The sequence below is a fragment of the Bidens hawaiensis genome, unplaced genomic scaffold (genome assembly GCF_021521415.1).
Source record: "Bidens hawaiensis isolate Kalapana, Puna unplaced genomic scaffold, B.hawaiensis_p1.1 tig00006781_1, whole genome shotgun sequence".
NCBI lineage: Eukaryota > Viridiplantae > Streptophyta > Magnoliopsida > Asterales > Asteraceae > Bidens > Bidens hawaiensis.
Window position 1 is genome coordinate 1055331 of NW_027491463.1, and position 13297 is coordinate 1068627.

Consider the following 13297-nt stretch of genomic DNA (forward strand, 5'->3'; position numbering starts at 1 on the left):
ACTCGAATGGCAGATTCAACTCGAATGAGGGATTCGACTCGAATGGGAGATTCGACTCGAATGGACCATTCGACTCGAATGGTTTGAGTTGGCCATTTTCAAGCCAGAAACCCCCCCCCCCTTATTCGTTAAGTGACACGACTGGTTAAGATACCGTTAACCCATAAAAGATTGGTTCCTTAACTTATGCATTCGATTCGTTAACCGATAAAGTTCGGCTTCGTTAAAGTTCTAAGTTTGGATCGTCAACTAAAGAATAATATGAGATATTTAGAATAAAGAATTAATACGTGTAATTATTAAACAGTTAGCCGTGCTCAATTGAAGAAGGGTATTACTATTAGTTCCGAGCGGAACCGACTACAGGTGAGTTCTAGCCCCTTCTCTGTGATGTTTTTCGGAGCTGTGTGCATACTCCTATGTGATAGTTAATACACTTATCTTAAGTGATAAGTGTATGATATATGTATGATCATTTATTGAATGTTATTATTATGGAATGTTGTATGAATATGCGTATATATTTATATATGCAATTAAAGGATATGAAACGTATGAAATAAATGTAGGGACGATTGACAAGACAGGTATGGTTGTATGGTTAATCGAGACAAAAGGGACCAGACCCTGATAATATCTGAGATAGAAGGGACCAGACCCTAATAATATCTGAGATAGTAGGGACTAGACCCTAATAATATATGAGATCAGGGCAGGAGGGACCAGACCCTAATAATATCTGAGATAGGAGGGACCAGACTCTAATAATATATGAGATAGAAGGGACCAGACCCTGATAATATCTAAGATTGAGGGACTAGACCCTAAAAATATCTGAGATAGTAGAAGTAGGATAGTTTACGGTATACCATAAGAAAATATGAAAGAAAGTATGTAAGTACGTATGTATGTATGTATGTATGTATGTATGTATGTACGTAAGGCATGTATGAATGAGTAATGGTAAGTAACGTATGAAATACGTATCTCCAGACGCATATAAGTATGAACATGAATGTAATGTATGTTAATTGATTAACTAGAACTCACTCAGCATAGCTGACTTTTAGTATGCACGCAGGCGAGTAGGATGAGGCAGGTCGCTTGATGGAGACACGTGGCAATAAGATGAATACTGGCATCGTTATGAAGAAGATTCACGTGTTATTTATGTTTAATGTTTAAGACTTATGTTATTTTGTTTAAACTAGTACTTATGTAAGAATGATTGATGTTTATGTTTTGCGAAATGTTTTAATTAACTCTGATTTCCAAATTATGTGAATGAGTAAATCCAACCTGAGCAAAAGTAGGGTTCCCGGGACCGGGGCCTTACCCAAAAATCCGATCCATTTCGAATTTTTCGGTTATATATATCTATCTTTAGTTTTAGTTTCATATATATATATATATATATATATATATAAAAGACAGAGAGAGACACACAACACGCACACATATGATTTATTGGATTTTAATAATCCCTATTGACTGGTATTAGCCGATAATAATCCCTATTGATCTTATTGCCGCTAGAGGTCCCAAATTTAAAAAAGTTGGCCCTCAAATCGTTAAAAAGGACTTTGCGTCGTTATACTTTTTTCCGAATTTCAAACTATTGTTTTAGGGCTTTTGTTCGGAAATCAAACGACTTGATTTTTGTTAATTGTAAGTTCAAACAACCGAATTGAAACATTGTTTCGTCGTTTTGGAGCACCGTTTCGAATGAAGTTTTAAATCAATCGACTCGTATCCTCCTTCTGATCAAAAACCCTAAAACATTAGTTTGAAATTCGGAAAAAAGGTATAACACCGTTAAGTCACTTTTAACGGGAGACCATTGGGGGCCAACTTTTTAAAATTTGGGACCGCAATCGGCGATAAAATGAATATGAATTATTATCGGCCAATACCAGTCAATAGGGTTTATTAAAATCCAATAAACATATATATATATATATATATAATATATATATATATATATATATATATATATATATATATATATATAATTTCATGTATTTGGTGTAACGTTCGTCAATTTTATTTGTATTTGAATTTATATTCGTTAAACCGACTCGTTCGTGTTTAACGTTCATCGTTAATATGATATTTATGAGGATTTAAGTTATTGTTCGTTCGTTTTCTTATTCATTTTGATTGATTATTGAAACTCCGAGGTATAGACTATTATTTAATTTAATTGATTTACAAACTATCCGAGCATATTACGAAAATATCCAAGTTTTTATAACTTTTATTTCATTTTTAATACATTTTGAAGTTCAAGGGTTTAATTTATAATTTTATTTTAATTTTATTTAATAAAATATGAAAGATGAGGGGCCATATTTGTAACTTTCATTTAAAACATAATATTCTAATAAAATAACCCTAACTCCCTCAACCCCCGCCTCGCCAGCCGTTTGCGACAGAGGTTTTCCAATGGCACACAAAAGAAATTCTGGCAGCCCTTATTAACTCATCAAACTCACGTATTATCACAATTAAATGTTTGAAACGTCCTTAGACCTTAACAGAAACTTGTAATAATTGATTAATAATGCGTAACATCTAATTCATGCGTTTCAATCCGTGAACTCGCCTGAACTTTTGTAAAAACACAACAATGATCATTAACCACAAAACGTTTCAATTAAACATATAAATAGGACCTAAATCAACATCTAACCTCGCTACGATCATCGTTTTAATCTAATATCCTCTCAATAATCCATAATAATTCATCCAAGTTCGTATTCCAGGCAAACCTCGTTCACCATCAAATCATAACCTTTCTAGGTAATTTTTATATTCTTTTGAATCATTTTTAGCCGCAAATTAAAACCCCTAACTTAATTTTAGATTAAAAGGGAAGGTAGGTTAATAACTTTAATCCGAAAGATGATATGATGCAGATGATGATAGGTGTGTGTTTAGTGTGTGGTCCCAAACTTCATTTAATAATAATTTTAATGATTGATTATATATTTATAGTTTAAAATAGATTTGGTTCAAGAATATGTATTTAAATTATTATTACTTAATAACAAAGGATGGAAATTACCTTTTTGCCTCACATGTTTGGCATGTTCCATGACTTAACGAGCTTTTTGGATGGTTGTTAAATTAAAGGATAAAAAAGTGAGGCATATTGCAATATAAAAAATACCGCCTTAAAGTAACTTTTTAAATGATCTGATTCATAAATCAATTATATTTAAAGGACAAAATTTATAATTCTGTCTGAAAATTGTCTGCAAGTTATCATGCCAAAAATACATGTTGCCCTTTTAATATATTCTTTTTCGAATAATAATTTGATTGTTTTTCTGAAAAAAGTAATATATATATATATATATATATATATAGGATCAGGATCATGTGAAAATTTTTTGAAAATTGAGAACTATGAGAACCATTTTGAACCACAAAAACCCAAAAATAAAAAAAAATCACAAAACAAAAAAAATACAAAAAATAAAAACAAAACAAAATTCTTATATTTTATTCCAGTTTCATAAAAAAGACCACCAAAAAAGAATCTATCGGTTTTAGCAAAATTATACATATATGTATAATATATACATATATGTACACACATGTTTTTATACATGTATGTATAATTTAGGGTAAATGATAATGTACATATGTGTACTTACATAACTAGAGTTTAAATGAAATTACACACATGTGTATAAGTATAATACAAGTTACTTAATTTTTTTATAAACCGAAATGAAATATAAGAATTTTGGTTTTTTCACTTTTTTAAAATTTTCATTTTTTTGTTTTATAATTTTTTTAGATGTTTTTTAAAGGTTTTTTTAGTGGTTCAAAATGATTTTCAAAGTTCTCAATTTGAAAAAGGCTCTCTTAGTATCCTTTTTAAAGGATCTGATCCATAAATCAGTTATACTTATAGGACAAAATTTGTAATTATGTCAGAAAATTATCTGGAGTTAAATACCTGTTGCCCTTTGAATATATTCTTTTTCGAATAATAATAACATTAATAATAATTTGTTTTGTTTTTCTAAAAGAAGTAATGATATAATTGTTTACATACACATATATATAGGGTAGGGGATATTTGATAGCCATGTTGAGTTTTAAGAACTTAAGAACTCAATTTTTGGCCACACATTTAATTAAATTGTTTGGAAGATGTGGTTGAGATTAAATCTGACAAAAAAGTCAAAGTATGAGAAAGAATAAAGATGTAAGTGGTTACACTAACTTTTACACATGTGTAAAAAGTCGACTCGGTGCGTAAAAAATTTTGTAATTTTTTTACGTGTTTGTAACTTACATATATTACGCGTGTGTAAAAAAAATTCAAAAAAAATATAGTTACACTGAGTTCTTTCGAGTTCTTAAAACTCAAAAGGGTTCTCATTTGAAATCTCCCCTATATATACTATATATAATGTAGCACTTATGGGCAAATTAAGACACTAGGTTTATAAGGTGCTGTTTGTTTTTTAAAACAAAAACTGTCTGCAATCTGATTTCATGTCTGTAACTGAAGATGTGGTTCTGAAGGTCTGCAATCTGAAAATATAATACTGTTTGTTTTTATAAACTGGGTATCGTCTGCATAAACTGAAAATTAGTTACCTATCATACATATCATAGTTGATAGAAGTCATTTAACGTCTGTAGACTAGTAACATAGTTGGTGGTGGCGATGGACGGTGGTGGTGGCGGACGGTGGGTGATGGTGGTGATGGACGGTGACGGTGGTGGACTATATTGGTGGCGTATGGTAGGTGGTGGTGGTGGTGCTTGATGGTGGCGGACGGTGGGTGGTGGTGGTGGATGGTGGGTGGTGGTAGTGGAAGATGGTTGTGGCCGACGGGGTGGGTGGTGGTGGTGGTGATGGACGGTGGTGGTGGTGGGTGGTAGTGGTGGTGATGGACGGTGGTGGTGGTGGGTGGTAGTGGTGGTGATGGACGGTGGTGGTGGTGGGTGGTGGTGGTGGTGATGGACGGTGGTGGTGGGTGGTGGACGGTGGTGGTAGTGGACGGTGGGTGGTGGTGGTGATGGACGGTGGTGGTGGCGAACTGTGGGTGGTAGTGCTGATGGACAATGGTGGTGGCGGACGGTGGGTGGTGGTGGTGGACGGTTGTGGTGGGTGGTGGTGGCGGACGGTACGTGGTGGTAGTGGACGGTAGTGGTGGCGCACAATGGGTGGTGGTGGTGTTGAACATTTGGTGTTGGTAGGATGTTAAGAAGTGTGAAGATGTGTGAAGAAGTTAAACAATAGTTTATTTTTTAAGACCATAAAAGCAGTTTGCGGATCTTGTTTAGAAAAAACAAACAGTCTTCAGAAGCTTATGTCTGCACGTCCGCAGACATAAGCCTCTTGCAGATATTTTAAGCAAAAACAAACAAAACCTAATTAATTTACAATATTCAAAGGTTTATATACGCCCTATAAAGCATGTAGCGGAGGCAAAGCTCTCCACTACAAAATATGGTTTTAAGTAAATTCAATTTGTTAGAAAATAGTTACAATATTAGCCCTTAAACTTTACTAACCTTTTGTAAATTTAAGAAGTTGTTACAACTTTTACCCCTCATCTTTACTCATATATTTGACAAGTTTATATATTTTCTTGTTTTCTTCTATATCTCTAAATATATTACGTTTAAAGAAAAACAGAGTTTACCGATGCATCGTACTTATTTTTGTCGACGTTTCCATATAAAATGTATTCAATACCAGGGTATGGTTTATAATGTACAAGTCACTGAAGCATTAATATAAAACTCAAATATGCAACTATAAATCAATAAAAGGTTAAACATGAATTAAAATCCAATTCATGTTCTTTTTTTAGTTTATAAATTCTGAAAGACAAATTTGGTCCTCTATGTATACAACTCACATTACAAAAACAAAGCAATAAAATCAACTCAAATTAATGTTATACGAATTCGTAACCGCTTCACAAAAAGTTTAAAGGCCAAACTTAAACCATGGGCATAACCGTTAGCAACTGGTTTTCGTCGAAAACCGAAAACGACCGGCAAAAAGTTAATGATAAATATCAACCGTGAAATCAAGCCAATGACGGGTTTGAACGGTTTTACGGTGTTAAATCAAACAACGAACACCCATAAACTTGTTACATGATTACCAAGATACGTGTTTCCCGCTGTATGACGCGAGCACCCGCCTCGCCTAGTACATATATATATATATATATATATATATATATATATATATATATATATAAACGAAACCCCTAAAATCCTACGTGTCGCAATGTGGTCGCTCCCCCCTTTTATGGAAGCCACCAGATTGCTTGATTTTTAAATGAATGTCTCTCATTGATTTAACCCAAATTCATAGGTATGGGTCTTACCAAAACCATATAGCTCTTAAACATGTTATAATATCTCATTAAATTAAAAATTAATCTTACCAATTATTTGATATGAAAATCTTATAAAATATGGATATACTAAAATTTAATAAATATTTGATATGAAATCCTATAAAATAGGGATATACTAAAAATTAATATCCTATTTTATTTAAAAAAAGATATTATTTATAATTAAAAAACAATTTTATGATAAAGAAAATAAATGAGTAATGGGTACCACCAAACCCAAATAGCTTTTAAATAGGAGTATAACATATTATTTATTTGTGAAACCATTTTATCATCAAAGCTCAAGTATATTAATTATTAACTATTTTACAATAAATAAAATTAAAATTTAAATATACATGTATAAATATTAAAAACGAATAATATAAAAAACTCCTGTTTTACGGGGGATAAAATCTAGTGTGTGTATATATATATATATGTATATATATATCAAAGTAACAACGTTATATATGTTGATGAGGACTCGTATCTCTTCGTCTTCATCCGCATCCATGCCATGAGGTAATCATGATTCTTGCTTCCATAATCATATCTCGACAAACTCTTACCGTTTCAATAGTTCCGATCGTTATTTTCTTCCAATAATCAATTGAAGATACCAACGTAAATCATTTGAATCATTCATCGTAGATCCATTGTATACCATTCACATTATTATCGCATTTGTCGTTATTATTATCATCATCATCATCATCAACCAGTTTGATTCCGAAGGTAATTCATGCATTCTATGTGTGTGTGCAAATGTTTGTCCATAATTTGTTTGCTTTGTGCATGTTTATAAACCAAATTGTTGCTAATAATTCAATCTATGAATCAAACATCATTATATGCAATGTTGTTACTAGTAGGGCTGTAAATGAACCGAGCATCGGCTGAAAGTTCGTTCATTTAATAAATGTGCGAACATGAAAAAGGAATTTTGTTCGATCATCTAAATGAACAAACACGAGCAAAGGCTATGTTCATTCAGTTATGTTCATGAACGTTCGATAATGTGTACGTTGATGTTTGTTTATGATTGGTCTTCAAAGGTTTTTTAATATTTTTAATGGCTTCTCTAGCTAATCTTATTATATAACTATAAAACAAAAAAATATGAGTTTTATAATTTATGTCATTAATTTATATATATGTAAAGTTATCATATGACTATGAATGTTGAAAAAAAAACACCAACACAAACTTGGCTGGAGCGAACCTTTGACATTGGTCATTATCGGTTTGCCAAATTAAATAAAACATTGTTTGTTTTGTGCTTGTGAATCGTTCATGGACAAGAAGTTTTGTTCGGTAAGGTGTTCGTGAGTGGTTTGCTTATCCAATAAAAAGCTTAATGAGCGAACATGAACGAGACCTTGTTCGGTTCGGTTTCTTTACAGCGCTTCATTACTTAGATGTATGAACTGGTATAAATACCTAATCAGATTCATTGTAGGCAGCTAGTTGTAAATTAGAACCACTGCTTTCTCATTTCGTATTCTCTCTCTTGTTCTTAGATTTAGGTTAGATTAGATTAACAATATTATTCATTGGAAATAAACTATTATCTATTTGCAGATGGATCCTAAACATGATCATCGTTCAATCGACATCTCAACAGATGCACAAACCACTGAGAAAAACTATGTTGGGACCAAAGCTTGTGCAGGAGCAGGATGTGGATTCTCAGATACCAAAACCAGTTCTAGAGATGCAGAAGAACGATCATCTTCCACATCGAAGCTAATGGCCAGTGTTGTAATCTGTTTCCTTTTCATGGCAGTTGAAGTAGTTGGTGGAATCAAAGCAAACAGCCTTGCAATTTTGACAGATGCAGCTCATTTGCTATCTGATGTTGCTGCATTTGCTATATCTTTGTTTGCAGTTTGGGCTTCTGGATGGGAAGCTACGCCTCGCCAATCTTATGGTTTCTTTAGAATTGAGATTCTTGGGACGCTAGTTTCGATTCAGCTGATATGGTTGCTTACTGGTATTCTTGTTTATGAAGCTATTGATAGACTTGTTCATGGTACAGTTGTGGTTGAAGGCGGTCTCATGTTTATTATCTCAACCGTTGGATTGTTTGTTAATATTTTCATGATTTTCATACTCGGCCATGATCATGGTCATGGTCATGGTCATGGTCATGGACATCATCATGGTCATCATGATCATGATCATGAACACAGTCATGGACTTAGTGTGCACCATCATCAACATGATGAAAATCATCATGATGGACATGAAGATCATAATCAGCCTCTACTAGAATCATACTCAAAATATGAAAACAAACCTAAAAGGAGTAATATAAACGTTCAAGGCGCGTATCTTCATGTGCTTGGTGATTCGATTCAGAGTATTGGTGTAATGGTTGGTGCTGCAGTCATATGGTACAATCCCAAATGGACAATTGTTGATCCAATTTGCACACTTTTGTTTTCCGTTATCGTGTTGTATACAACGATCAACATGCTGCGTGATATCTTAGAGGTTTTGATGGAAAGTACGCCGAGAGAGATTGATGCAACTTGATTGGAAAACGGGCTTTGTCAGATTGATGAAGTAGTGGCGATTCATGAGTTGCATATTTGGGCGATTACAGTCGGGAAAGTTTTGTTGGCTTGTCATGTAAAGATAAGGCGTGAAGCGAATGCTGATATGGTGCTGGATAAAGTGGTTGATTACATTAGAAGAGAGTATAATATTAGTCATGTTACAATCCAAATTGAGAGAGAATAAGAATCAGGTACTGTTTTTTACTCTGAGTTATCAAATGTTTTATTTAGTTTTTATTTTGTGAGTTCATTGAACATATGATGCATGTTATGGGGATAGTTCTTGTTCTTTCCTTTTGGTTACTTTAATGAACCTTCAAGAACCCACCCTTTAAAAGAATCTCAGTGTTATTTTGATAAAGGGCAAGAGATTCAGATTTTATGCCAAAATTCTTCATGGATATTGCAAAAGTTCCTACTTTTCTTTTATTATCTGTTTGATTGTTCTCCACATTTGTTGAGAAGCCATTATAGAATCTAGACAAAATACTTATTATGCTAACTTTTTTTAAATATATCAAAATAAGTTTATTCATGAAAAGGGATATATATACTCTAAAAGAGTGTTTAAAGAGAAAATTTGTAAAGTTAACCGAAATGATTCGCGGGTCCGAATCGGTTTTAGAAGTTGCCAAACTACTTCTGGCTTCGCTAGACCGAGAAAATAGAACAAAAAGGCTCAAACATAAAAAGTGCATACCTTGGGAAACAACCATGTATTCGATAGACGAATCATGTGGCAAACACGTTAGGCGGTTTGGCGGCACCACTGGACACGAATTCAGCCACCAATTAATCGCTAGTAGTTACCCTATCGACCAGTCGCCGATTAATTGCTACTTGGTCAAAATCGGCCAAAATTGAAAAATTCATATATAAAATTTGGCATACGTATGTATATTTGAAAAATTAGATATGAATTTTAATTTTATTAATCCCGATTAATCGCTAGTCCCTACTCCATCACCCAACTAGCGTCTAGTAAGTTCTACAACAGTAACCGATTGCACACAGCACCATGTACTACTCTTTTATTAATGAAAATAACTTGAAGAAAATGATTACGAGAACAAGACCTAGCTAATGAATGTATTTACACCAGCTGCTATTCAAACAAGTTTCAAAAACTGATTAAAAATACAAAGATAAACATAAAGCAACCTTTATTCTCTACCCCTTGCTCAATTCTAGGATCTTTTAAACCAACTCCAAACTCTTCCATGTCGTGTTTTTAATTTGATGGTAAAAGAATTTTAATATAATGAACACAAGAGGCCAAGAACTATATTTTTCTATTATTGAGAATACTGGAAAGCATACCAACTACATGATCTTTAAACAGGGAAAATAGTAACGTACACAAGCTAAGGACTTGGTACCTACAACGGACTTCTAGACTTATTCAACGAAAGAAAAGAAAAGAACGAACTTATTCAAAATAAACAAACACAAAATAAAATAAGCAAACGGCTTTATCCAGTATACTTCAGCTCTTGACCAATCTGCATGCCTTTCACGTCATGACCACCCTGGAGAGGTTTGAATCACCTTCATCATTTTTAGCCGATGATGTAGCCTTGAACATATCCAAATTACTCTCGGTTGCAAGTCCTTTGTTCCAAAACATCATAGTATTCCCCGTAGGTAAACTGTTGATACACAGCCGGCTCGTCACTGGTTACCAGTTCCGAAGCGGGACCGATCATTGCATCACGCGACGGGCAGTAAAACGTCGGTATAGATATCCGCTCTTTATCACAGTTCACCACAGCTCGATGCAAAATACTCTTGTACTTATCGTTGCTCATTACTTGAACTTGATCACCAATATTAATAATGAATGTATTGGGAACCGGGCTGACAGCAACCCAGTGCCCGTTTCTTTGGACCTGGAGACCGGGCACCTCATCCTGAAGAAGGATGGTGATGAGATTACTATCCTTGTGCCCAGGCAGCCCGTAAGTCAAATCGGGCTGCGGGCAGGGCGGGTAGTAATTCAAGGCCATATGCTGACCATGTTTTCCCAACTGGTTGTTATTAATATAGTCCTTGTCGAGTCCTAAGCTCTCTGAAATGGCCTCGCTTAACTGGAGTGCTAGCCCGCATGTGCTCTGGCAATACTCTGCTATGCGGGCCCGGAAGCCCTCCGGGCTATCGGGCCATTCATGGATGTAATCTTGAACCGGGTAACAATGAAGTCTCAAGAAGTCTCTCCAGTTTGCAACCTTTTCAGTGCGGATATTGAAGCTGGTGGATAGTCGGGTGGTTTGGGTCGGGTCGTCCGAGTATGTTTTGAGTTTTTCTTCTTCTGGTAGCTTGAAGAACTCTCTAGCTATTTCGATCATGTTAGCTATGGTGGATTCTGGTACCCCATGGTTTTTCACCTGTGTAATGAGAATGTATTTGAATTAATATAGTTTAGGGAAAACCCTTAATATATATACAAAGTGTAATTGAGCCAAGCAGCTCGTGAGCTAGTCGAGATCGGCTTGTTCAAGCTCTAGTTGTGTTGAGTTGAGTTGAGAAACAAATTTCACTTATCTAATATGAAAATAAGCTTCTTTACTTTTTTAGTTCAACCGGAGCTTAACTTATCGAGCTTGAGTTATAGCTCATGAGTCAAAGCAAGATAACAAGTCAAAGCAAGATAATACATATGTTTGTACAACAATAATCATTATAAATAAAACTCTGGAAAAATAACGAGATAATATATACCATGTATAATAATTTCGAACTAAATACAAATAAAAAAATTATAAATGAGTATAAACGACTAAATTAATTTGAACCGAGCTTAAGTACATATAAAAAAATTATAAATGAGTATAAAAAATATCAATGGTCATAAATAATCATTAAAAAAGTACATAAAAATTTTAAAACTTTATTATTGACATTTTTCACCCCATGTACTACGTGAGTTCTAAGATAGTAAAATATAACCTGAAAGAAGCCATAGTTCCGGCATGCTTCACCGATTTGGTTGACTACATGAGCGCGATTGGGGCCGGATAGATGGTGGAGATCGATAAGCGGGATGGTATCATCGTAAACATCTTGCAAATTGGGGCGTTCGGAGATAGGGCGGATGTAGTTTGAAGGGATTTGCTCTATGTTTTCGGAGGAAACGAGGTCGCTAACTAGTAATGCTTTAGGGGTGGGAGCCATTGTTGCAGAGAGAGAGAGAGAGAGAGAGAGAGCGATGAGATTCATATGAGAATTGAGGGGTTTATATAACCATGGAAATTGATGTAGAGTTAATATCGAATTTGGATTGTTCATGTGGGATGGTGACACTGATTACTGACGGTTACATGTGACTGTGAAGATGACTTAGTGTTAGGTGACAAAAACATGATGACGTATCGCCTTACCTGTGCAAACTTATTTATGCGGTACATAATATTAAATGTATGTATATTCTTAAGATTGTGTTAATGTTTGCCTAAACATGGCAACTCGTGGGTTAGTTGGTGACTTTTTCTATGGCCAATATTAGCATACGTCTTGTGATGATTATATATTTGATTATGTTAGCTTAGTTACTAAAATTATTTAGACTTGCCTTCTATTGCTGGCTTGCGCTAAGTAGGTTATTAGATCATGCGCACCAAAATCCAATGTCGGGACAGTATCAATCGAGCGAACAAGGTGGGCTCAGACCACTCGCATGGCGGAGGTGAGATTCAGGGGCTCAGACGAAGCAGGGACGGGGTTGGTCTGCCACCCTTGTTAACGGTTACCATTCTTTTTAATAAAAGGAAAAAAGTCGTTTTTATAAGGGGTTCCCCTTTTTAAGTATGAAAGTAGTGGAAAAAATAAAACTAAATTATATATTCAAATAACAAAATCTATAACTCATGCACCTTCATAGTTCACACCAGCCAAATATATATATACCTTTTCAAACACACACACACTTTTAACTAGGGGCGTGTTTTTTAACCGTGCCCGAATACCGAACCCGACTCATTTAAACTTCTAACCCGAGCCTTAGATTAAACATTTCGGGTCGTTAGTTGGGTTGTAATCCCCAAATTCGGGTCTACCCGAATAACCCGAATTAGATGCATGTATCCTCGTTTTTTGTATAGTAGGTTAGACGTCACAAGTTGTATAGTTCTCCAGTTAATCAAGCTTCTGTTCTTGTGAATTATGTGAATGCTTTGGATTAGGGGTGTATTTATATGTAATGTTGTATCGTTCAATATCAGAATGTTATGTGTATTTGTGTTATTTTCGGGTGCGTAGTGGATGTGGTACCGAACAAGAGTCTTCGTTAGTCCATTGAGAAAGTTAATTATAATCCAGGCCATTAAAAAAAGGTTTTATAGTTCATGTTAC

The 13297-nt window shown here is 34.5% G+C and overlaps 1 protein-coding gene and 1 pseudogene across 1 annotated transcript; one reads left to right on the forward strand and one right to left on the reverse strand.

The window, feature by feature from the left end:
• The first annotated feature begins 7970 nt into the window (after positions 1-7970).
• On the forward strand, positions 7971-9142 carry LOC143633550 (metal tolerance protein 1-like; annotated as a pseudogene).
• Positions 9143-10542: 1400 nt separating this feature from the next.
• Positions 10543-12132, reverse strand: LOC143633551 (protein DMR6-LIKE OXYGENASE 2-like). The gene is made up of 2 exons (XM_077101829.1): positions 11897-12132; positions 10543-11334 (listed from the first exon to the last, which is right to left on the reverse strand). The coding sequence occupies exons 1-2, from the start codon at positions 12119-12121 to the stop codon at positions 10543-10545; spliced, it is 1017 nt and encodes a 338-aa protein (XP_076957944.1). The 5' UTR covers positions 12122-12132.
• Between the last annotated feature and the right edge of the window lie 1165 nt (positions 12133-13297).